The 27,251-nt window shown below is 28.2% G+C and overlaps 1 protein-coding gene across 1 annotated transcript in view; it reads right to left on the bottom strand.

Moving 5' to 3' along the window:
- The window catches only part of LOC107454745 (uncharacterized), a 35,451-nt gene extending 14,960 nt beyond the window's left edge, over positions 1 to 20,491 (bottom strand). The window contains exons 1-7 of the mRNA XM_071183656.1: positions 20,349 to 20,491; positions 17,371 to 17,499; positions 16,819 to 17,022; positions 14,205 to 14,418; positions 6,464 to 6,698; positions 3,061 to 3,184; positions 1,889 to 2,059 (exon numbers count right to left, since the gene is read on the bottom strand). Of these exons, the coding sequence (XP_071039757.1) occupies positions 1,889 to 2,059; positions 3,061 to 3,184; positions 6,464 to 6,698; positions 14,205 to 14,418; positions 16,819 to 17,022; positions 17,371 to 17,484 (1,062 nt within the window). The 5' untranslated portion in view covers positions 17,485 to 17,499; positions 20,349 to 20,491. The remainder of the gene's footprint in view (positions 1 to 1,888; positions 2,060 to 3,060; positions 3,185 to 6,463; positions 6,699 to 14,204; positions 14,419 to 16,818; positions 17,023 to 17,370; positions 17,500 to 20,348) is intronic.
- Between the last annotated feature and the right edge of the window lie 6,760 nt (positions 20,492 to 27,251).

Raw genomic sequence — 27,251 nt, 5'->3', positions numbered from 1 at the left:
AGGTATGCACAATTTTCCCTCATTTACATCATTTAGATAAGATAATAAGGGTAAGATAGACTTTTAGACCTTCCCCTTTTTTTCATTTCAAAGTTTTGGAGTCTGATTAGAAATTGAGAAATTGAAAATTTGTTGTTTTAAGCCGAACAATAAAGAAAAAAATTGTGAGATGAAGAAATTGCTTTTACCTTTGACAACTAACCTATTTTTTTGTGCACAAATTTCTGTTGCATCTCTCTGTTTTTTATTATTTTTCAATAACTTGTACAGCACGCAAAAAGTATCGATAACTTTTGATTTGATGTTTGGATTATAATATACTAGGACTAATTTGTTCAAAAGTCTAACCTTAAATATTCAAATTAATAAGGGCAGGCGACACATTAAATTATTAAATCAGTTACAAAATGTACTTTAACTGAATAAATATATTTCATTTTCGACGTATCCAAATTTTTAACCCTCAAAATATGGGGAGTCACTACAATCTGGAAAATAGGGTCTCAATAGTATAGAACGATCTAAAGTTTGAGCCCTTTAATGTTAATTTCAGTGTTTGCACATTTCACCATATGAAAGAACTTCGAATTTTTAAAATTTTATATCTCAAGAACTATTTGATTGATTTCCTTCAAATTTTGGATTTCGATGTCTAAAATTACGCAGTTTAAACTAATGTAAAAACTTTACAATTCAAAATGCACTTCAGAATTCAAAAAATTTGATCATTAGTTAATTATATCTTAAAAAAAAAGAAATAATTACTAAAAAAGAAATCAATTTCGTAACTTCAAATATCATCTGTGCTAATTAATTTACATAGTTAAGTTGAGGTCCTTGAACCATTAAGATTGTAAATGAAAATACAATTATCTAATCAAAAGTTATTTTGGATGTTCGCTTTTTTAGCGCATTGTAGGGGAGAGTGGGGTCAATTGTAACAGGGTACGATTGTAAAAGAGCAAAAATTTCGAGTGTCGGGTTCTAGATTTGGTTCCTAGGTGGTACACAAGATGTATTTAATAAATCTACATGTACACGCCTGCTGGCAACCATTTTTATGTACTTTTGAAAGACTTACACCACAAAAGATATTTTCACGCTAGTTAAGTACCTTTTTTGGTATTAGAATATTATATTGTAACGAAGTAATTTTGTTTAAACAAATGAAAATTATTAACCGAATATGTAAGTGAACATTAACATTTAAATTAACATTTCAATAAAAAAAAACTAGTTTTGTGAATTAACTAGCATTGTTTTTAACAAATGAAGCTGAAATGGCGCCTTGGGGACGATTGTAACAGCTGAAAATTAATAATCTTATGTTTACAAACCATTACTTAACTCTTTAAGAACCACCAATAGTTTCCTATATCATTTATATTATGTTGCATGTGCATTATTTTATTTATCACCTTTCACAGCATACATTAAAATTTTTATCCCCTTAAAGTTAAAAGTTTAACCCTTTAGGTCTCTGCTCATTATTATTTTTACTCCTAAAATATCACTACTATTTTGATCAATAAAAAAATATATATGACAACTATGATAATACGTATAATTAAATATGTTTTAGCTGAATTTATAAACTGTTACAATTGATCCCGTAAGTGGGGACAATTGTAACAAGTGCACGACTGTCAAAAATTGTTAATAACTAATATAATAACATTTAAAATAAGGTATTTATTTTTTTTTCTAGTAGAGGATAGTCCACTTTACTCGTCTGTCAATTAATACTAATAATATATTGGATTTTTTGTTAGTTAAAAATAATTAAGTAAAAAATGTTACAATTGATCTCACTCTCCCCTACATTTATTAGAAGCAGTGGTTAATACATAAAATGTTAATCAAAAGTCAAATTTTAATCTATATTTACCACAGTCTCTCTTAAGAATAAATATTTCTTGTAGTATATTCCAGGAACTGAATTCCCATAGCTGTCCTCTGCTTTCTTAAGCTGTTCACTGCCTTTCGACAAGTCAAGATCTCCTATCACTTCATAAAAGGGGCGTATCTTCTTATTTATATCTGTATAAAACTCTCCAATCTATTAGAACAGTAAAACATTAGTGTAAAAATAATTAATTTAATGCAATAATCTAGTAAAACAATTACGATTTGGAAAAAAAAAGAGTTTTTGAACAAATATTAATTCTAAAAATCTATTAGTACACTTTTCATTTAAGAAATTTAATACAACATTAAAGAATATCTACTCAAACAATATCGATTCTAAAGATCTGTTAGAACAATTTTGATTAAAAAAAATCTATTAGAACAATAAAACAAAGCGTATTAAAATATTGTTCGTAACAAAATCGTATCGAAACAATATCGTAACAAAAATCTATTAGAACAGTGCTGATTTAAAAATCTATTACAACAATAAAACATATCTATTAGAATTAAACAGAAATAAATGTTTATTTTACGAAACTGTTCATTAAATTATCTGAGATGAACTAATTTCACATTATTTTTTTTTTGTCTTATAATCTTCATATACTTTACTTTTTAATTTCTTTTTCTCAAATAGTACTTAGATAGAAATGTATAGTTTTTTGTATTTTCCTTAGGAAACGAGATTTTCCTCTCAAAGTTAAAAAGAATAATGAAAGCGCTCGTTAATAGATGGCGCTGCTAATAACTTGAAGAGCCATAAATAACATGTTTCAAATTCCGATGATTTCCAGCAACAATGTGATGTTATTCTAGGACAAAATTAACAGATGCCCATGCGATTGTTCTAGTTGTTTATTACTTTAAATCATTTCCGGTCAGCAGCATTATCTATTTATGAACCTTGTATTGAGATTTTAGGGAACCTGGTTTCATGGCAGAGCAGAGTAAACTATATTTTGCTCTCGTTTCTCTTTAATTCTTTTTTCAAACCGCCAGTCGTTTTCCTACACCCAGTACAAAGTAACATAAATAAATCTTTATTATTTCTAATTATTGTGAATTAAAGTTAGTGACATATTTCTCACACATCAGGTCTTTAATGATAGATTAGATGTCACTTTAAAAGTTTTTAAATTTTTTTTTAACCTTTTTTTCCTGATCAGAAGTGAGGTGTTGATTTAAGACTTTCATCCAATTACCGATGGCAGCTTTTGTATTTAAGAGATCATCGAATTTTCTTTCAAAATCTTCTAAACTAGCTTCCAATGCCCTAAAACAAAATTAAGAATATTTTTTTTGGACTAAAACCATTGAAATAATTAATTGAAAAAGTGAAAAGCTTGTTACTTAATTCGGGTGAATAATCTAATTTAAAATAATCTAAAAAAGTAATTAACTTAATCTAATTTGAGTGCCTGGAACTTAAATTAAGTCTGTTTTATCCTAACGAAAGGTACATTAAAACTCTACGTATACATTAATATTTTTTTTTGTAACGAACATCAGCTTTTAAAAAATCAGCTTTTAAAGCTTGCTATAAAGTAATGATGTCAAATAATATGATTGCTAAATCGTATTTTTATAAAAAAAAAAATATACATAATTGTAAAAAAATAAGTGGAAAAATCATACATCATTTGACACTATTGAAAAGCATCGTACTTTTCAGATTTGCTTTTATAATATTTAATTCTTTTTTCAGAAATAAAAACAATGTTTTTCAGGGTAGTTACAAGTTCAAAATACAAATGTATTGGAGAAGAAAAACGCAAGTGGCAGTAAAATCTGTATTCTATTGATATTTTTGTTGTATGCACTAATGCAGTATACTTTTCTATTAAAATAAAATTATATACATACTTACTAATGTACTTTTCTGTTTAAATAAAATTAGCACTATATAACTTTTTTCATTGAAATTTAGCACGCTAAGATCATTATCTTCATGGGAAAAATTATTGGCGTTGAGCACGTTACATTTTTTGGACATTTCCTATATTTCACATGTAGGAAAATGATATTTTATCGCAGAAATATTGTATAAAAGCATAAGAAAATGCTTAACTACTTGTAAAATAATACGAAGATGTAAAAATAAGTTTATAGTATTAACTCTAATTTATTTATATATTTTTGTAGAAATAATAGTGCGGTTTCATAAGCTATTTTTTGGGAAATGAATCAAAACGCTAAATTGCTTTGTCCTTCGTAAGGTTACATAACTAATCTATTGCTGCTATTTGTTAAAGATATTATCAAGTAATTGTATATCGGTCAGAGGTTTGTTTTTACTTGTAGCTCTTTTCTTACTTGCGTAATTCGAAATTTTCTTTTCATAAAGTAATGTTACATCAGAAAAACATATTTAAATTTGAGAAAAAAAGGGTAAAAATTATTTATATCTATCATCTACAGTGTACATCATCAAAACATAAGGCATTATCGAAAAAATCACTCTAGAAAATATTCTAGACTACACAAAATTGAAGATATATTCAAGTGATGATTATTTAATAATGATCCGTTTATTTCTCAACAGGGTATTACTTCTAAAAAAATGTAAAAAACACTCAATCCCACTATAAAAAAAATTTTAGTTGCAAAAAATAATTCGAATAATTGGAATATATGACATATTTTTTGTATGCATTTTGTGTAAAAAAGTGCAATAATCACGTAAAAAATTTCCAATTTCACTACTAGAATTTTCTTTCTAAAATTACGGTAAAATAACCGGCAGCAGTCTACCCATCCAATAAACCATAAGGTTTATGGTGAAGACCATTTTTATATTTACGGTTTTGAAACAGTTTACATCTAGAATGGTCAAAAAACCATAAAAAAGGAATTTAACTGGGCATAGTTTAGCTGCTTTATGGTGCTGCCATCTATGCGTGAATTATCTATGCGTATTCTAATAGTCCAGTGCAGGACACTGGAAACTCTTCATGTGCTGACGGGAAAAGAGGAAATATTGTGGTGACAACTCTGGGACTCGAACCCTGTTCTGTCAGTCATGAGATTGACAGATTAGCTTTCTTTGTTACAATATGTACCCAGCTGCAAGGAACTAAGTTCAACGAGTTCACTATATTTATTCATTCAGATTGCCAGAGTATTAAAAGGTTTAATGCAATAAGCCAATTTAAATTTTTGGAAATTTCACTAGTCTAATTACACAAGTTGAGTGTAATAAACCTGATAATTATCAGGCCGAAGAGAGAACAGAGGATTCTAATTAGCCTAGCGAGTTTCTAACTGCTGAGACAATTTGTAAGAAACCAGTTTTTATAATAAACCTAGGACTTACAATAGGCGTAGGATACATACTTCAAGCGTCAGAATTTTAATTTTAAAATATATTTTATTTAATAATATAAGAACTAAATGAGGATAAAATTTTTCTATCGTTTCATCAACTTGATTCCATAGTTGTAAATTGATTTTTTTTTCAAGCTGCAACAAATATGTGAACAAATATTATACTCTGTTGCAAATTAATAAAAAGCCATTATCACTAAGGAGAAAGCCTGTTTGCATCTAAGTGCATGCCAAATGGATGCCAAGCTCCCAGCGTGAACGTATATTAACATCGCTAACTCTTGAAACGATGTTGCACTTTCTTTTTGCTTGCTTTCTTAAATCGTGTGAAATGAGGAAAACAAAACTTATTGAATTAAAGCTATTGTTTTGTTTCCCGACAAATTAGAAAATTGCATCATGTTTAAATTTTATTGATAATATTTTTATAAAAATGAATCAGAAAGAAGCATTTGAACGAGAAGCAGGGAACAAATTCTTAGATGGAGTAGACATTACGAAAACTGTCATTAAATAACGCGACTTATTGCAAATTCAAACCGAAAATTGTAAACGATAACGAACAAATAAGAGTTATTAACATTAATAATCAACTAACAATAATAATCAACTATCAAGTTATAAGAAATAACAAAAATTATATCAAAAATTCGTAATAAATATGCATGTTTCTGTTCTCATTAAAAAAAAAACTGATGAAAGAATAATAAATATTGTTTCTCGCAGACGTTTTTTTTACGGCTAAAAAAATAATTCTTTATCTCGCATTTGATTTGCTGAAAGCATGTCAGCAAAAGATGAGTGATTTTTAGTAGTCCAATCAAATCCAATATTCTTGCAACGCAATGTAGTTGTTTCTTTTACAAGAACACATGTTCTCCTTATATATCAAAATATGTCACTCAAAGTAAGACTACGAAACTATTACTTTTAAAAAAAATAATAATAATTCTCTGATTTATATTGTAAGAGATAGCATGAATTAAATTTCTGTCAGACGTGTTTAACTTAAAAGCTTTTATATTGTTTTGAAAGCAGGTTTGTATAGTTTGATAAAGAAAGAACACGGAACTATATGTAGTCGGGGATGATTCTATAAATCCTATACCGCAATGATCTTTTCTTAACTTACAACGGATTATAAGCAACTACACAAAATGTCTCTAAACATAATCAGTTGTGACTGAAAACAAACTTGATACTGAATGATAACAGCATAAACTAATACCTGTTTTTAAGTTTTTCCGGTAAGGTAGCATCTAAAACGTTCAGTGGCCACAGTTCCATCTTAATAGGAATGCCTTTTCCGCCATTAAAACTTTTCAGGTCCTCCGGGAATTGACTGAGCACAAGTTTTAACGTGTCCATGTCGTTGGGAGCTTTATTCAGAGGTATGGAGCTAAATATTTTGATTTGCGTTGATTGCACTGTTTTTGATAAGTCTTTCATGTATTCTGCTTCAGCTATTGGATGAAGAAATAATTGAAGGGATTCAAGTGAGTGAAGGAGGTATAAAGAAGAAAGATTTGAAGAAATTATCTTTAAAACTATTCACACTCTAGCTTACTACATTGTAATAAAATGTTTTGGAACTTTTTTTTCATTCATTTTCTAATCGTTGGGAGCTTTATTCTGAGGTATGGAGCTAAATATTTTGATTTGCGTTGATTGCACCGTTTTTGCTAAGTCTTTCATGTATTCTGCTTCAGCTATTGGGTAAAGAAATAATTGAAGGGATTCAAGTGAGTGAAGGAAGTATAAAGAAGAAAGATTTGAAGAAATTATCTTTAAAACTATTCACACTCCAAATTACTACATTGTAATAAAATGTTTTGGATTTTTTTTTCATTCCTTCTTGTCTTTATTTGTAATTATAATAATATTAATTAAATGAAAGAAAAAAAAAAGAGCATTTCATTATATCAAAAGAAACAGGAGTGAGTGTTGTAGCTTGAAATGCTTTTCATATCTTAGTTTTTAGCTTCGACAATTATATTCAGATTCTCTATCGAAAGACAAGCTTTCATGCATAAAAGTTTTCTTTTTTATAAATTAAACAAATTTGAAATAATAAAATGAAGATTTTGTGGGGGTGTCTCTCTCTTAAATCTCTCGAAACATTTATGCTGTTATCCTAAAATTTGGACAGTGAGTCAAAGGGACAATTTAAGCCGCCGAGCCTAAAAATGATTCAAAAATTTAAATTAAATAGTCAGGGAGAGATATTTCAAATATGGAATTTTCTCATTAGTTCAGAACTAGCCATTGATAAAAATTAAACTTGTCGACTATTCTGTTTTTTTTTCTTCTAATATTTTAAAAATAACATTGATGATGTTTTTTAGATAATTGCTCTCATTAAAAAAGTTTTCTCTCCGCCCTTTAATAATTAGTTGTTTTTCATTCGTTATGTCATAAACTCAATGATTAACCTGAAAGTAATGTACTCAATGATCAATGTCAACATTGGCGGACTACGCATTGCATAGTAGCATTGGCGGACTACGTCAAAAAATTAGTGTTTCTAATTTTAAAAGCTATCTGAAACCTATCTGAAACCATGCGTTTATTTTGTTTATAGTTGGGCTAATTAGTTTAGAACTAGCCATTGATAAAAATTAAACTTGCCGACTATTCTGTTTTTTTCTTCCAATATTTAAAAAATAACATTGATAATGTTTTCCAGATAATTACTCTCATTAAAAAAGAAATTTATTCTCCGTTCTTTAATAATTAATTGTTTTTATTCGTTATGACATAAACTCAATGATTAACGTGAAAGTAATGTACTCAATGATCAATGTCAACATACTAGCATTGGTGGACTACGTCAAAAAATTAGTGTTCCTGAAGCTATTTATTATGTGTTTATTTTGTTTATAGTTGGGCTTTAGAAAGGTGTTTCTGCAAAACTAATTGAAATTGGAAAACGAACAGCATTTAAAATAAAAAAAGTTATGTACTGAAAAGCAAAATTAAAGAAGGAATAGTACTATTTCGCTTCGTTGAAACGAAAAGAATCATTATTGATGCCAATGATTCTCGATTAAATTTCGTGAAAGTTACTGATATTATGGTAACTGGTGCAGTTTTGAACGGTACCAAATATACTAATACAGGTTTTAAAAGTATTATATTAGTGAATTTGATGTCTATCAAAATTGTGCAGTTTTAACATAGATACTGTGAAAAGAAGTTTCTACTGCCCATTGAAAGGGGAAAATAGCTAAGGAAATTGCTTGAGNGATTGCACCGTTTTTGATAAGTCTTTCATGTATTCTGCTTCAGCTATTGGGTAAAGAAATAATTGAAAGGATTCAAGTGAGTGAGGGAGGTATAAAGAAGAAGGATTTGAAGAAATTATCTTTTAAACTATTCACAATCTAGATTACTACATTGTAATAAAATGTTTTGGAACTTTTTTTTTTTAAATTCCTCCTTGTCTTTATTTAAAATAACAATAATATTAATTAAATGAAAGGAAAAAAAACATTTCATTATATCAAAACAAATAGGGATGAGTGTTGTAGCTTGAGATGCTTTTCCTACCTTAGTTTTTAGCTTCCACAATTATATTCAGATTTACAATCGAAAGACAAGCTTTCAAAGCATGAAAGTTTTCTTTTTTATAAAGTATTTTTCGTGCGCATACAAATTTGAAATAATAAAATGAAGAGTTTGTGGGGGTGTCTCTCTTATATCTCTCGAAACCTTTATGCTGTTATCCTAAAATGTGGACAGTGAGTCAAAGGGACAATTTAAGCCTCCGAGCCTAAAAATGATTCAAAAATTTAAAGTAGATAGTCCGGGAGAGGTATTTGAAAAAGGAAATTTTCTAATTAGTTTAGAACTAGCTATTGATAAAAATTAAACTTGCCGACTATTCTGTTTTCTTTCCTTCCAATATTTTAAAATTAACATTGCTGATGTTTTCTAGATAATTACTCTCATTAAAAAAGAAGTTTATTCTCCGTTCTTTAATAATTAATTGTTTTTCATTCGTTATGTCATAAACTCAATGATTAACCTGAAAGTAATGTACTCAATGATCAATGTCAACATAGTAGCATTGGTGGACTACGTCAGAAAATTAGTGTTTCTAAAGCTATCAGAAACCTATCTGAAACCATGTGTTTATTTTGTTTATAGTTGGGCTTTAGAAAGGTGTTTCTGTAAAACTTATTAAAATTGGAAAACAAACAGTATTAAAAAAAAAAAGCTTAGTACTGAAAAGCAAAATTAAGGAAGGAATAGTACTATTTCGCTTCGGCGAAACGAAAAGAATCATTGTTGATGCCAATGATTCTCGATTAAATTTAGTAATAGTTACTGATAATATGGTAATTGGTGCAGTTTTGATAGGTACCAAATATACTAATATAGGTTTTTAAAAAGTATTACATTAGTAAATTTGGCGTCTATGAAAATTGTGGATTTTAGCATAGATAATGTGAAAAGAAGTTTCTACGGCCCGTCAAAAGGGGAAAATAACCAAGGAAATTGCTTGAGTTTGGTAGATTTTAACTCTCGTAAGTTGTCCTCGGGCAACGGCATCATGCCAAATGATACTAAATTCAGTAAGATTTTGTTTTGATGGGATGAGCTACTAAAACATGTTTTGTTTAATCTAATAATGTAAAGTAACAGGGAAGAGCAAAATATAATATTAAATAAAAAATATCGGAACAATGTTTGCTCTAGTTACTGTGTGAGTATGCGTCTTTCACTGTTGTCCAGTACTGATTTATTGATTTTTTTCATTCCGTACGAAGAACAGGTATTCAGCTAGTTCAAAACGGAAATTTGTCAATTACTTAAACTGATAATTACACATTGCCGCAATATAGAACACCTTGTTGTAACTTTGGATTCGTATTATTTTTATCATTGTCTGAAAAAAAGTAATATTTTTTAAGGCACTAAATTATGATAACATGCATTGCATATTTGTTCAATAAAGAATATAAGTTTTCAATATAAAAGTAATGTGTTAAAACAGTCAATGTAAAACCACGAAAAATGGATCGATCATATATGAAATTTCTTATAGCCTTTAATACAGCAAAAATGAAAGGTAATATTACAGTGAAACCTCACAAGTTATCTACTATTGTTAAGAATCAAATTTATTCTATAGAATAAAAAAATAAAGAAAACTTTTGTAACCTCACTATCTGTCTATCTTGTTTGTTGACTGCTGAAAGAATTTAAATTTGTCTATGATTGCTATTGAATACTATTCTAATTAATTATGTCCCAAGGTAGAATACTACACTCTTCCCTTCACTAGTAAAATAGCAAAAGATCCGTTTTTGGATCTCTAACTTCATTGGTTGTAACTTCAAAATTGAAGATTATGGAAGAAATGAAACTAACAGAATGAGAAGAAATTTGCAGATGAGAAAATGGAAAAAAATTACAATATCATTATGTGTCAGCATCTGAAAACAGAGTCAATTTATAACTTATTATATTCAGGCTAATTAAAAATTAGCCTTAATGAGGCTTATTTTTTATTACATGCGTAATAAGAATCACTTAATTCTAACCTCTTAAGCTTCAAACAATGTCTGAAAACGAGATTTTTTTTCCTCACAAAAAACTGTATAAGAAAAAATAAACTCATAAGAGAAAATGAACTTTTTTATTCAAATATTTGTTTTATTAAAACCAATTGAGAGTATTAAAATAAATTCAATTATAATTATACACTTTTTTTAATAATTAAGATAAAAATTTATGAAAGTTCATTTTTTTAATATACTATAAAATAGAACGATACGTGCGTTTTTACATAAAACATGGGGCCCTGCCCCTTCGCACTATATATAAAGATCTCATCAATCCCTAAGATTGATGAGGAGTTATTATTATTTTTTTTTTTTTGGTTTCATCTTATGGTGAGAAACAGATTGTTACATCAAAATTCAAAAGTATTCAATTAAAAGATTACAAAATATTCTATTTTATTATGGCAGATTTAGTTTTTAAACTTAAGTTCCCAGTTCTTTATGGGATAAAATTTTAAACTAAATTTCTTGCAACTTCATCTACAAAGTTTTTAAAATTATTCGTTATCTTATGATTACTATAAGAACTCATTAAATGTTTTCGCCAAGAAGTTTATTTAGTTATAGCGTGAAAAGTTAATTTCTAATAATGTCTTATAGGTTTGTTTTCGTTTTATTAATTGATGTTGACTGAACACAACTTTGCACAAAGCTTGTAATCAAATTAAATATAATTTTTTACAGTTTAATAATTATAAAATGTGTAATAAGTTTCGATACAGATTTAACTATTTTTATTATAATAAGTTCATCATAATCATAATATGTTTATCATAGGTAATAAAAATAAATATAATTTATTTACTGTTTAACAATTGTTAAATGTATAGTTGAAGCAATAAAGAAAACAGTGGAAATAAAATAAAAATATGACCACCGAAGCCAACGTCTTCAGGGGGTACTGGCCTCGGAAACCATAAAACAAAACCTATTCTATTGAGAGAGAGGACAAATACCAAAATTAACTCTCTCAGTACCCCGAAGGTTTTGTAGAAGTCCAAGAAAAAATACATGAAATACATAAAACCAAATCAGAAAAGAAATTTCAACAAAATCGTGAGAAAATAAAAACTCACATTAAACCGGTCAAACAGTGATTTCACAAACAAACTAAATGCAAAGGAAACTCTAAAACAAAAGAAAACAAAAGAAAACAAAAATTCTGCTGCTTTTAAGCGTGTTTCTTTCAAAGATAGTTTTGTCAATTTAGAATTTAATATTTTGTATTCTTTTACTATTGCAAAATGTATAGTAAGTTTCGATATCGTTTCGATAAGTTTCGATTAACTATGCTCATCATAATACGGTAATATAAGTAATAAAAGTAAATATAATTTTTTTACTGTTTAATAGTTATGAAACAGGTAATAAGTTCGAAACCAATTCAAATTTTAATTTTTTTTAATAATAAGCTGTAATAAGGTAGCATTATGCGAATTACTGCATAATGAGTAGAATCTCTGTATCTAACTTAGTTATGTTAGCTATCTAATTAAGACTTTTCCACCATGAAATTTTGAATAAAATTTCAGTATTGATTTACCTTGAGACAAAAACAAACACTTAAATAAAAGAAATTGACTTAAAAGAAATTATTATAGCCTTTAGTTTTTAATCAGATTAAAGCTAATGAAAATTAGTTTCAGGGAATGTGTCTAACTTCTTATTACTTGCATTACGAGAACTACTTAATTCCAACTGTTTTTGCTTTAACATATGAATGATAACGTTAATGGTTCATATATAACAAATAAATAACTATATTGATTGCAATAGAAAAAAAATTGCTTGGCTGCATTTAGAGAATGACGAATGATCATCCTAACATTACAAGATTATTGCCCCCTTGAAATTGTTTAAATTAGAAGCCTTAAAGAGAAAAATAATTCATAAATAAAAAAGAACTTCTTAGGAATTATAGATATTTTTTTACGCANGGCCCTACACGATATTAGGCAGGTATACCAGTTTTTTTGGCTCTTCAGTGTAATTATATTGATTGCAATAGAAAGAAAATTGCTTGGCCACGATATAAATTTTTAGAGAATGACAATCAGATGCGAATGATCATCCTAACAGTTCAAGATTGTTGCTCCCTTGAAATTATTTAAATTAGAAGCCTTAATACCTCTGGGGGTACTGATCCAGGAGTTTCCTTGTCTTCTGGATTGGTTCAAAATTACAAGGCTACGGAGTTGAACGTTAGTAGTCGTAAACCCATGAAATTGGGTCGGCTGTTCAACGACGGTTATAAAATAAAATAAAATTAGAAGCCTTAAAGAGAAAAATAATTAATAAATAAAAAAAAACTTTTTAGGGATTATAGATAATTTTTTATGCTCAATTCCTAAAGAGTATCACAATAATTTCTAAGGAATACAGAATTATGTCTGCCGATAAAGCTTTTTTACGGGCTATTATATAAAATCCTTATTTGACGTATTTTGTTTACTGCTCTTAGTCATGAACATTGACAAGACTTGATGAGTCTTATTTATGAAAATTTCAACTTAGCATTTTAAGAACTATTCTAGGAAGAGAGAAGGAAAATTATTGTTGAAGAAAACGATGCAATTCAGATCTAATGAGTTCTATTTAAAAAAAAATATAACCGATACAATTTAGGAGTAAAAGAAAGTTATTGCTCAAGAGGACGATACAATTCACATCGAATGAGTCCTATATAGGAAAACTTGCGGGAAATATTTTGAGAGCCAGTCTAAGAAGAGTTAAAAAAATTATTTTTGGAGAAGATAGAATTCCAAAATTTATAAATGCTTTAAGGACCTAAACATAATAAAATTTATCAAATTCAGTGATCTAAACTAGGCTGCTTATGTTTTTTGGAATAATGTTTTAAACTCTTGCAAAATGGCTCATTTTGGTAAAGTTCCAGGGACTAGGAAGAGGAAGATGACTAAAATAATGATGGAAAGACGCAGTTGAAAAAGATTTTGGAATATTAAGGGTTCAAAACTGTAGGATCATTATCACCTAGAGGGTTGCTAGGAAATTTCTTTAAAGCAAAGTCTTAGCCTACCTTTGGCTTCCATGCTACTGATAATGATGATGAGCAAATCATACGTTTTTTCACTCCTAAATATGAAATAACTATAGTAAAGTGCAATTTTCTCACCATTATTTATGCTATTATATAAGTTTTAAGAAAATTTCTAGAAAAGATCGAACACTAAATATTTGATTCTTTTTTTTTTTTTTTTTTNATATTTGATTCTTCTATTTTTTTTTGCATGCCTGTTCACAGGATTAAGAGATGTGTAGAAAGTTTGCACGCTCGTATTGTTAAAATTTTCGTATGTTTTTCTATAGTTATTTAACTTTTTTGTTCTGTAAATAATAAAATAGATCTCATTCAATATGGAAGTAGTGCATAGATACCTTCAACGCCAAGGTCGAAAACTTCAATTTTGCCTCCAACTTCAAGTGAGGCTGCAATTCTTTGCTTATCTCGAGTGCTGTTGCACTCCATTCGAATGGCTGCTATTAATTCTCCTCCATATGTGATGCTACGTACAAAATGTGTTCCCAAGGCATCACCCAGTTGTCTCCAAGTCTCTATTGGCTTTGCATCGGCTGGAATTTGTTCTGTAACCTGTAATGAGACAATCAAGCTATTTATAATCGAATATTAACAGAGTTAAGTTATTTGTAACAGAATAATAACAGAGTTAAGTTATTTATAGCAGAATATAAACTCAAATAAAGAAAAGCCAAGGCTTGAACAAAATTGCGCGTTACTATTTGTTCAGGGTTACTCAGACCTCTTTTAAACTTCAGACATCGTGCAACAGAATAATTAAAGAGCATTAGCTTTAGAGAAATAAAATGTTGCAAAATTAGGATCTTCAGTTGAACTCTTTGCTTACACGTATGTCTAAAACGTGTATGTTAAAAACAAGAAAATAAAACATGATGATCTAAGTTACCATCAGCAATATAGGGTTACTTAAACCAGCAAAGAGAACTTAATATCCGACTTATATCAGTTGGTAATGAAAAAACAAAAGCATAAACGAATGTAATTGTGTTGTTCATAATATTTATTAGCCAAAAAATACATAAAAAGAAGGACGACGACATAAAAAGTATTCTTTTACATTTTATATTTCAGAAGTTTTAACTATTAAGTAATAGTTATAACCAAACACGTCATGATATTTATTTCTCTAATCTATGTAAATGCAATATTTCATCTAACGATCAACACTGTTAACTGTTTCAAACATTAAAAGTCATAAAAAAAACGAAGATCTGCTTTTAAAAAAAGAATAAGCCTGTTTTCAGTCATGTATTACGAAGATAAAAAATATTATAGATTTAAAAAAGTAATCCTATAATTTGAACACTATTAAAGCGTATAGATATTAAAAAGATTATATGAAGCAATTATTAAATTCAGAATGTAATGTCTCATTTTGAGAAATAATATTTGCAAGAACTATTTCTAAAAACTACATGTTTTGTGATGCAAATTTGTAAAAATAGTTTCTGGATTGCCTTTGAGGTTTAAAAGATTTTGATACACCAGAAAGAAACCAGACTCACATTTCAATTGTAGAAAAAGTTAAAGATTGAATCCAAAGCGTGAGTCATTAACTTACTCCACAACTACTGATGTTCAAATGTGTTGGCTTTGATGTGCAATTTTGCAAAATTTATTTTTGAAGTGTACATTGTGGACGAAAATGTTTATACACGCTAAAGAAAAAAGAAAAACGAAAAACAAAGAGAAAGCTTACGAATTCAATCGCCATTTCTGAAGAAAAATAAAATAGAAAATGTGCAGCACTATTTCAAAGAATGAAATTTTTTGAATTTATTTTGAAATAATTTAATAGTATACACTACCGGTCAAAAGTTTGCGAAAATTTTGAAATCTACAAAAAAAAGTTCTAAATTCAAATGTTCATAGAACTGCGAAAAATCATTCAAATGGCATGAAAATTTGATATGTTCTAATGTGAACNTGGCAAGTGTTCAAACTTAACAACTTTTTTCACCATAAAAACAATCCGTGATGAAAAGCTGGATTCAGTTCGCAAAAAACAAAGTATTGCAATTTGATCATATGTAACTAACAGTAGAGGGTTCACTTCAGAACATATCAAATTTTCATGCCATTTGAATGATTTTTCGCAGTTCTATGAACATTTGAATTTAGGCCTTTTCTTTGCAGATTTAAAAATTTTCGCAAACTTTTGACCGGTAGTGTAGGTTTTGCAAATAATTTGCGAAATAAGCCATTAAAGAGCTGTTTCGACGTTTAACTATAAGCTACTCTGTTAAAGAAAACTTGAGATTCACTGTTGTTTCTTTTAAGAAATTAAAATTCGAATCCACAGCGTATGACTTTAAAACATCGATTTCTAAAACTCAATGGCTTGTTGGTGCAATTTCACCATCTTATTGTTAAATTTTTCATTGAGATATTTTCATTAAAATTCCCACCCCCCATCATCTTGCAAATAAGATTGTTGCATGATCTCAACTGTAATTGAAATTATGTATTCCTACATATTAAATTGGTTGTTGTTGTAGTTCATTTACGTCGCACTAGAGCTGCACAATGGGCTATTGGCGACGGTCTGGAAAACATCCCTAGGTATGATCCGAAGACATGGCATCACAATTTTGATCCTCTGCAGAGGGGATGGCACCTCCACTTCGGTAGCCCGACGACCTGCACGCGAAGTCGAGCACTTTACGGTAGAACAGTTTAACGAGGATCAATACCGCACACCCTCGATCCCTTAGCAGACTAATCCAAGTGATCACCCATCCACGCACTGACCACAGCCAGTGATGCTTGACTTCAGTGATCTGCGTTAAACTGGTAACTTTCCCCTATATTCAACTTGGGCCAGAGTTTTAATATTCAAACGTTTCTCCATATCGAAGGAAAAATAAGTAAAATTTTATAGAGTACGGTAAAAAAAGTTGAAAAACAAATAGGAACTCTCTGATTGTAAGTTTATTGATACACAATGCTTACTTGCTGATAAGAAGCCTTTATTGCAACTTCAACTGTATTTTCTCGGTTGTAGACATCTGACAAGTAGGCACCAGACGCACCAGCCTTGAAAACACCAGCTTTGACATTAAGTGAAAAGGAACCTTCAACATCTAAGAGGTTTCTAGATTCTACAGCATTGTCTACTATTTTATATTTCGTTTCTGTTAAAGGACTTTGTATAATCTATTACAAAATGTAAAAATAAATAAATAAATAAACACATCTATTTATTAAAGTAAATGGACGAACGAAAATTATCTAAATAACTTTGATACAATATAATTTTTAAAACAAAATACAGTAGACCTGACTCCAGTTTTATAAAGGTAGAAATAAACCAAATTAAATATTTTTGTAATTTAAATAATATTACTGTTTGGTAATTTAATATAAATTTTTTTTTATAAATGATTTAATTTTAAAATACAGCAAAAACATAAATTGCTAATATAAATATAAAAAGCTGATAATTTTATTTTATTTCTAAATTGAAATAAAAACAAAACGTGTAAGAGAAAATACTTTTCTTACTTCGGGATTTAAAATAACATTTTTTGAAAAAATATCAACTCCAACTTCCATTGTATCGAGATTGATAGTCCTTCCTAAAAGAAGAGGTAGAATATATGGCAGCATTTGCGCCATATTGGCTCTCTGAATCTATAACAGAAAACTACTTTATTTTCATTATTTATTTTCAAAATTATTTTTGATAGAAAAAGAATATTAATAATATTTTCTAACTTCGACAGTAATATCTACTTGCAGAAAATTGATTAAATAGAGGCCTGTCGGTTTGCCATCAAACACAGTTACAAATTTTGGCAAAGTATTGAGCAATAATTCAGTGAAACCTGTTAATTTATCCACTCTTATAAGTTGACCACCTGTATAAGTTTTTCTCAAGTAACAAGAATCAAATTTATTGCATACAATGAAAGAGAGTCAAAATTTTTTGTTAACTTGATTACTTATCTATCTTGCATGCCGACTGCTAAAGTAGGTAAAATTTGGCAAAAGTTTTTACAACATATACAAATTGTCTGACCTCCCCCTATGTTATTATGTTATCTATTAAATGTCATTGAAGATGAAATGATATTAATAAACTGAGCTAAAACCATTCGTGAGTTGAACATGACATGGTCTTAGAATCAAATATGTTTGTAAGTTTAACAAATTGAGTTTTAAAATGATGAAATGAAAATAATTTTTTTCTGATTGCATATATTTTCTCATATATTGTCATTTTAAGATATTATTCATAATATATAACTGGCATGGGTTACTAACAATGAAATATGATTTTTTGGATAAATAGAAATTTGCAACCAATTATAGTTTATTCTGTAGTTATTCCTATTTATCACCTAGGATAATATTAAATGAAATTTTAAAGTCATGTTTAAAAGAAAATTTCCTTTATCCTTACTTTGATGAGTAGCATATAATGTAATATAAATAAAAATGTGAGAATTTGAATACAAGCAAAACGAAATCTAAAGATAAACATGCTAGTAAAAACAGCGCTTCGCTTTGTTACTACACCGCGGGCCAACATGATGGAGTCTCTCTGTTGTCGGCGGTAATACCAAAAATCGACAGTGCCCCGAACATAGGCCGCAGGCAGCGGGATGCACTTGCACCCCCTTGGCTTTCTCTTTAAACAATTAAAGAGATACAGAAAAACAATTTTGTTATAAATTTTTTTTATTAAAAATATTTTCATTCAAAAACAAATAATTAAGTAATTATTGATGATTTTTTAATCAAACAAGAATTGTAATCGTCTTGTTTGCTGTCCAAATCTGTTTATAACTTTTTCAATGAATTCTAAGTCATCTTTGATTATTTTCTTANCTAATTTCAAACAAGTATCATTCCTTAGATAGTTTGAGAAAAACAATTACTAAGACGCCACTAACTAATAAATTAATACTATGAATTCCTTTTCTATTAGTTATTTAGTTTAACAAAGGTGTATAACACACACTGACTTCTCACAGCTGTAAAATTTCATCAACACAATAAATACCAATTTTAAGCGTGCACAAGCACATTAGTATACGAAACTACTGTTTGAGTTTCAAAGTTAGTAGCTATGCCAGAGCCATCAATACAGTTTCTCGTGGCAAAATTTGCAAGTACAAGAAATTCATACTTTTTTTTTAAAATATCTTGTTAACAATGAATAAATGCATGTTGAAAAAATTACCAGATGAAAGTATATATGTAATAACAAAACAAAATGTAATAACAGAATATTAAATTTTTTTTGGAGGGGGGGTAGTTTGTTAGAGGGTTGCACTCCCTTTTATATTATTCTGCCGGCGCCCTTGGACCCGAGGCCTCATAATGGAAAATAAAATAAGACAATAATGCAATACCTCAAACATTCAAAGATCGAAATTCTATTCTCATTATATTAACAATAACAATATAAATAAAAATGAAATATATACCATTACATTCTCACATTTTTAGTTATATTTCTTTATTAAGACAATTATGGTTTTAGCTGCCTTTTCGTGCTTATCGATTTTGACTTATTATTTTTAAATTTAATCTTGTTCTTAATTTTTGCTTAATTCCATTTTCATACGGTGATTGGATAGCATATAATATATATTAATAACACGAACAATCTAATATAAGAGGTGAAGAAAAATCTGTGACATATCCTTCTCTTTAAGTTGACCACCTATCTAAGTTGACCAATAAAGCAATAAGTAGTAGTGGTAAACTTACACAGGTTTCACGACTTAGAACAAATTTGCTTCAATCTTACTATGGATTTTAAGTTGAACCCCATTTTTGTACTGCTTAAACTTGTTTACAAGATAATATGGTTCAATTTGTAGTAAAAGTGGTTTAATGTAACACCTTATTAAGAGGATAAGAAGCTTACAACGTATACTGGTTCAAGGTATGAGTCAACGTTGAGCCAATATTTTTGTCACAGTATAATATTACCGGATAAAGAGCCTGTTAAGCATATAAACATTTCTATCTTTTAACTAATAAGACAGGTGATAAAATCAAATTAATAATAATAACAATCGTAATAATTATAATGAAAATGATAATAACAATCGTAATAATTATAATAAAAATAATAATAACAATCGTTATAATTATAATAATAATAATAAATATTGTTATTATTATTTATATCAAAGTAAAACATTAAATGTTGATTAATATATTTACATAATTTTATTAATATATTTACATCATTTGTATTTTTTCCTCAATAAACAGTTTCTTTTAAAAAAAAAATTACTAGATCATGATTGTTGCATAAACAAATGCTGTTTATTGAGATTAATGCCTTAAATTTAAAATATTAAAAAAATATTAAATTAAATAAAGTATGTTGTTATAGATAATAAATTTATTATGCTAAAAAATTCGGATAAGTAATTTGATAAGAAATAATGGTAATAATGATATGATAATAATGAGTAACAATGATTTTGATATTTGCATAGCATAATTATGATATTTACCTTCTCGTGGTTTGGATCGAATTTTTTTATCCTTCTTAATGTAGTTGAAAGTTGAACTGTTGTAATCGATCTGATAAAACTAATGCTAGCGTCTTTTAAGTGTAACCACTCGCATATGTCAATTTCTCACATTTTAGGAAAGGAAAAGATACATATATGTCTACATATCTTTCTGAAAAAGGAAATGTAATGTAAAATAAATTCTCAACTTTTATTAGACTTTTTTAAATAAAAGTAATAGTTATTTTTAAAATAGCGATTTAAAAAAAATGAATGATGAATGATCTGTTCATCTTCACACATTATTATTTTAGGCTTGTTAAGTTACTCAAGAGAGTATTTTTTTTGTTTTAAGTAAAGCAAAATCAAGTTTTAATAGAATAGTTATCCGTTTTAAACAATATATATTACGATGTAATGCTATTTTAAACTGCACTGCTTTGAGGAAAATAATGTATTTAAATATAGAATAAAATAATATAGAATGAAATAATATAGAATGAAATAATATAGAATAAAATAATATAGAATAAAATAATATAGAATAAAATAATATAGAATAAAATAATATAGAATAAATATATAGTCAAATAATATACTTTATAAGNAAATAATACAGAATAAAATAATATAGAATAAAATACTATAGAATAAAATAATATAGAATAAAATAATATAGAATAAATATATAGACAAATAATATACTTTATAAGTCAAAAATCAATTTTTAATCCAACTAGAAAGCTTCGCCTTCCGCTTTCACAATTAACCAACCCCGGTGGTAGTTTCTCATTTATCATTTTTTTATAAAGTTGATATTTCCAAAAAAAGCAACGTTATTCGTTAATAAAATAAATAATTATTATTGTTATCTTATGTTATCTTAATTTGCTAATATGTTAATCGTAAAGAAATGAACGATTATCTGCATTTGAAAAATAATCAACGATACTTTAAAAAAAACCCTTAGGGAAACAGTATTTATGACACAATAAGAAAAAATAAAATAAAAGTAATTTTCCCCGTTAACAATGTTATAACGATAACCTTATACCATTAGATTAATTTAAATAAGAAGCGTCTTTTATCTCTTTAGAACTCTTGAATTACGTTTTTTTATATTTCTTAAAAATTCAATAAAAATGTGGAGAATTTATATCTGGCAACATTTAATCTATTTCTCTCTCTTATTTTTTTTTGTTATTGAAAATAGCACAAACGTAAGCTAATAAAATGAAAATCTTGTGAGACATTAATACATTTTCCTTCAACAATGGATAGATAGTCATTGTCTAAAGCAAAATAAGTGAGAAAAAAATTCGCAAAAAGTCACTCAGCAGTTCAATAGCTTTCGAATAAACTGAAATTAAAAAAAAAAACTCAAGTTAAGATCATAAATTAAAACATCCCTTTCTGATTATTGGAAGATTAGATGCATCCCAGCAGGCTTCAGAGCGTCCCGCAGGGTATTTTTTACTACAAATTTAGCACCTTTTAGTTCTTGAACTCATTTTAAATTTCTTTTAGCTATTTCGATTACATCGTACTATCTGCATATTGTTTACACTCCTTCAAAATTTTCAGCGTTTTCTCATTTATAGCGTTTGCAGCAAATCAGCGTAAAGTTACATATTCGAAACAATGACGGTGTCGCTAACAATTTTTTTTTATACCGAGTGAAACAACAGTGGTTTCCATAATGGTTTCAGTTTTAAAATGTAGTCTCTTATATTTTACTATTTTTCTTTAAGCAGGACAAGACCATTCAGAATGCACCCAGTATTAAAAACAAATAGTAATTATAATGAGAAACATTTTAAAAACTTAGAAGATAAGTAGCGTATTTTTGTAAAATGTATATAGAAATTTCTCGTCTGGTCTTGGAGCTAAATTGTGAAACTTTTTTGAAATTCCATTTTTTTTCGTTGAAAATAATGGGTTATAGAATAAATCGTATTTGGCATAAATCTTTATTTTATAAATCTTTAGACTGGCAGCAAACAATTTTTCCTTTCCCAAACCCGTTTGCAGTGCAGAAAATTGAATAAAGTAGTTTTTTTCCATTCTTAAGTATTTTCCTGCGAGAAATTTTATGTTCATGCTCAATTTTTATTGAGAGCACAATGAATGAGTTAAATAATTTATATTGAAATGAGAATGTTCATTTTATTTTTCTAGAAACATAATTCTCTTCTGCTTCTGCTGAAGTTTTGTTTGCGATTCGGTAAATGAAGGAACGTAATATGTTATTTATCTTCAGTCTCTTAGATTTCTCATTAAATTGCGCTTTAATAGTCTATTCACATGCACGATAAATAAATATATGTTTCAATTTTTTTTTAAAGAAAAATTTACGCAAACATTTTCTCTCTCTTATGCTTACTTTCTCTTTTATGCTTATTTCTAGAAGCTTGAATTTTTTCACAACAAATAATTAAGTCGAATTACTACTTTTTTGTAATACCGTACAAATTAAGTCCTTTATTAAAAGAAATTGTTTTTTTTTCATTTCAATAATATACTTTTCTCTTTTAAGCTGAAAAAATTTCGAAGAGAATATTAATTTTTAATATGCGTAAAAANAAATGAAACTAACTTTGAATGACTAAAATAATCGACTGCTTTCTTTGACTGAAGAATTTTTACTGAATATTACATATTCTGGATACAAACATGCATATTATCACCCTAAAAAAATATAATCAGGTTGTTACCTTTTTTTTCATTTATTTGCTTACTGTGATTGACCACTGGAATAGTTTTAGAAGTTTATTATTTAAGTATTTTTTCTCGTTACAACCCTACTTTCAGTTTCTGGGTAACAGTCAAAAATGTAGCAGACTAATCATTCGAGAAATATTATTTTTTTAAATTAAATTATAGTAACTTCATTTTAAATATATTTATTTATTTATTTATTTAATTTTTGTTAGGTTATTTTTGAAGGGATGTGATTGTAAAAATTAACTTTCTCTTCAATATATATTGCTGTACTGAATGAGTGTAAACATCCAACACATTAAATCGAAGGAACAAAAATAGTTACGTTAAGTTTATGGAAGCATTGGTGAAGAAAATAAATCGTTCCAATTTAAAGTTTCTCATTTTCAGAAACTTCCAGATGAATCGTTAAACTCGTTTTTATTGAGAGTCGTAAAAAACAAGTTTTCTTGAATACTAGCTGGAATTCCATTGGGGATATTTGCAAAACAAGGAGGCCTTTCAAGACGAGAATGATCACATAAAAGAGAGATCATGTGCTACACATGCTAGAGATCAACCTTCTTTTTATGTCAGTCTGCTATACATTGCATAGATATTTTGAAGGTAGATGTATCCCTCAAAAATATACCGCGTTTAGAACATGTTATCTGGAAGCAGTATTGTTTGTGATAAAAGTGTTGCTTTGAATTGTTTAAATTTTTAGATTCAGAACTTAAAGAATTCTCAATAGATTGTTTGCTTTAGATACTTTTTTACTAAGATTTATTATTTTCTATTTCATGCTAATCAATGAAAAATAATATAAATAATACGAATGAACAAAAAAAAAATAACAACGAGAAAATGATAAAAACGATAAAGAATAACCAAAAGAAGTTAATATGAGGTAGTTGTGAATAGATTTTAATCTATAAAAAACTTTTTTTAAACTTAAGCTTTAAAAACCTATTAGTTTTGTATAGAAAAGTAATAATGTTTATGTGTTGAAAATTAAAATTAACCCCCTTAACTTGTACGCTCGAGTTAATTCGAGCGCGCTCAACAGGCCAAACTGTGCACACAAGAGACAATTCGAGCGGCGTTGTATTTTATGCTGCTATAATTTTTCACACTCGAATGTAATCGAGAATTGAAAATAACAATGTGAAAGCTAAGAAAATAAAATCGCTTTATTGATATTTATCATTTACATGGGATTGTAAGCTATAACACTTATTTATTCGAGAAAAAAATATAGCCTTTTTCCTTGGAACAAAAACGCAGTATATCAAAATTGTCCACCAAAGGAAAAGTTGAACCAGGAGCGGCAACAAATAGCAACAATGTTCGAAAGTGTGTCTTTTTACATAAAAAAAATTGATTTCTTTGGCCGGTTTTTTTTCTTCAAAAAATCTGTGCGTTATGGGGTTAATATAATGTGCACGTTAATAGGTTTACAAGAGGTTGGGTTTAATACAGGTTAAATAACAAGTATAAATTTTTTTCTCTTTTATCTTAAAAATTACAAATACATTTGAAAATTGCCGGAATTCGATTACCGTTTTGGTTAAAAACTTGTTGTCTATCAACATCTGCTGCATCGTTAGTGGAGAAGGGAAAATTGAAAACAATCATGTAAAAAAATATTTGTTTAAAATGGTTTCCTTTTGACTCTTTTCTAGCTTCTCTGTTAATCACACAAGTCTTAATGTCTCCTTTTCCCTACATTCTCGCTAGCGATTCATTAGATTACGATGAAGTTCCTGCCTTTTTCTCGCTTAAATATTAATTTGACGCTTATAATGTGTATACGTTTTGTACTTTGTTGTTGACTATATATATAAGTAAATTTACTAAATATATAAGTAAATTTACTATATAAGTAAATAAATTCAATAAATTATAAATAAATGAGTATTTACCTCACATAAGCGAGCTCCACTTCCAGACTGCCAGTTGTATGATCTGCAATTTAATACCCATTTTTTCTTTTTTTCNTTACTAAATATATAAGTAAATTTACTATATATATATATAAGTAAATAAATTCAATAAATTTTAAATAAATGAGTATTTACCTCACATAAGCGAGCTCCACTTCCAGACTGCCAGTTGTATGATCTGCAATTTAATACCCATTTTTTCTTTTTTTTCGACATCTTATGGAAATTTTAACAATAGAAAGCCTTTTTTTAAAAACTGTTTGGCCAATTCATCACTGTACGATTGCACATATCAATAATTTTAAGTATCTGAATGGGCTTCAAACTTTTCACTTTAATGTTAACATTATGTAACTAGCGAATTTGTTTGCTCCAAAATGGCGGACAGTTCAGTTCACACTATAGAGAAGCCTTAGATGAAAGAAGAAGGATTTTCGTTTCTCTCCAGACGCTAGTGCTTTCCACCGTAAAATATTTCCTTTATTATTCAGTTGAGATCTATTGGGGAGCGTAAATAATTTTGCCCAGTAATCATTTTTCAAAATAACATTTAAAAATAAAAGGAATATATTGTTATAACAGATTTGGTGAGTTCACAGCAGTAATTTAATATTTTCGCTTACTAAATCATGCGTCACATTATGCATGAAGGTGGTCGTGTTGAAGTGTGTTGTAATGATTTAGAACAAAACAGTCACCTTAACTTTCAAAACTAAATTTTATTTTATCAGTTTTTTTAAATTCTATTTTAGCGTTCATAGCATTAGCAATAGAGGGACAATAGTTGTTAACCCACTTTTCATGGAATCAACCGCGAAGCACTTACGTTGTTTTTTTCAATTGCATGGCAGTACTATTAATTGGGAGAAATAATAATTTTTTTAAAATACAAAATTACTCTGCCCTGAAACTCTAAAAAGTTTGTGGTTAGTGACAGTGGAATTGCTCTGAAAGAAAAATTCTAAAATATATAATTACCAAATTAGTTTTGAGAAATAAACAAGACAAGTAAATAAAAGTTCAGCTTTCGCAACAGCAACAGATGATTTTACACAAGAACATATTTCATTATTATGGAAGCTGAGATGATTTTGTAAAATATTTTTCACCGTCATATTTTTCATTTTACTTATTGAAAGAAATAATTGACTTAGTCACTTAATATATTTAAACAATTATTTTAACCAGTTCAATCTTGACTCACATAAATAATGCTCTTAAGCAAGGCATTACACTGTTCTCTAACCAACAATATAATAAAAATCACATAGTCGTGAACAGAAAAAACAATATCCTTGTGAAAGTTCCAACAACAATAGCCTGTTTATCACGCGAAAATTTTCTTTGTACATATTATTCTCGGCTGCAGTTATAATTAGCCAACTTTACAACAACACTATTTTAAATGCCTTGATTTTACCTTTTCTAACAACTGTTTGGTAATAACTTTTACCAACTTCCATAAATTACCGTGATGTGAGTCCAAACTTTTATGCAGATAAATCTCCTCAAGGCTTTTGATGATGGAACGATACCTTAATTGTTCCTTTGGCGCCCATAAAATAAATTCCTCATCAAACTCCAAGTAGTTGTTGAGAAAAATAGGTTGTTACATTTATGGCAATTGCGTTTCTGATTTCTTTCAAAAGGGTATCTAAAAATAGAAGCTTTACCATTAACATGTCTACACGGAATACTATAAAGTTTTCCTGATCCCTACTATTTCCCTAAAAGACTTATCTTTATTGGCGACATTTTCCAAACAATGGCCAGAGTCTGGCATTTTTCTATTCAAGGTTTCTTTTTTTTCTCCCTGCACCAAATAAGCAATCTATTAAGAAATTTATTTTGTTAGTGGGCTAACATAAGAGGCATTATATATAATTTTTTTCAGCTTTATTTATTGTTCTTTATCATTCCTTACCTGAACATAAAGGACATAGAAATTTTTATACTTTCTTGAATAACTATTTTAGTAAAAGAAAGCATAATAATGCTTTTATTTGACAATAGTATATGTTTGATAGTAAGTATTTATTTCAATAATATTAAATATTCTACAGCGCAATACTGAGAATTCTAAAATAGATTGATTACTTGTGATAATCCAAGAAAAAGAAACCTTCTTTAATAATATTTTTAATAATTTTATTTAAGTGGTTATGTTTAGCTAGGTAAGTATTAGGGCCACAAGTGACTGTTTTAAATTTAATAGGAATGACATGAAATTTTGGACTGATAATTAAGTATGGAAATT

Source organism: Parasteatoda tepidariorum, chromosome 7 (assembly GCF_043381705.1).
Source record: "Parasteatoda tepidariorum isolate YZ-2023 chromosome 7, CAS_Ptep_4.0, whole genome shotgun sequence".
In the NCBI taxonomy this organism is placed as follows: Eukaryota; Metazoa; Arthropoda; class Arachnida; order Araneae; family Theridiidae; genus Parasteatoda; species Parasteatoda tepidariorum.
This window is presented reverse-complemented; position numbering and strand designations above follow the sequence as displayed.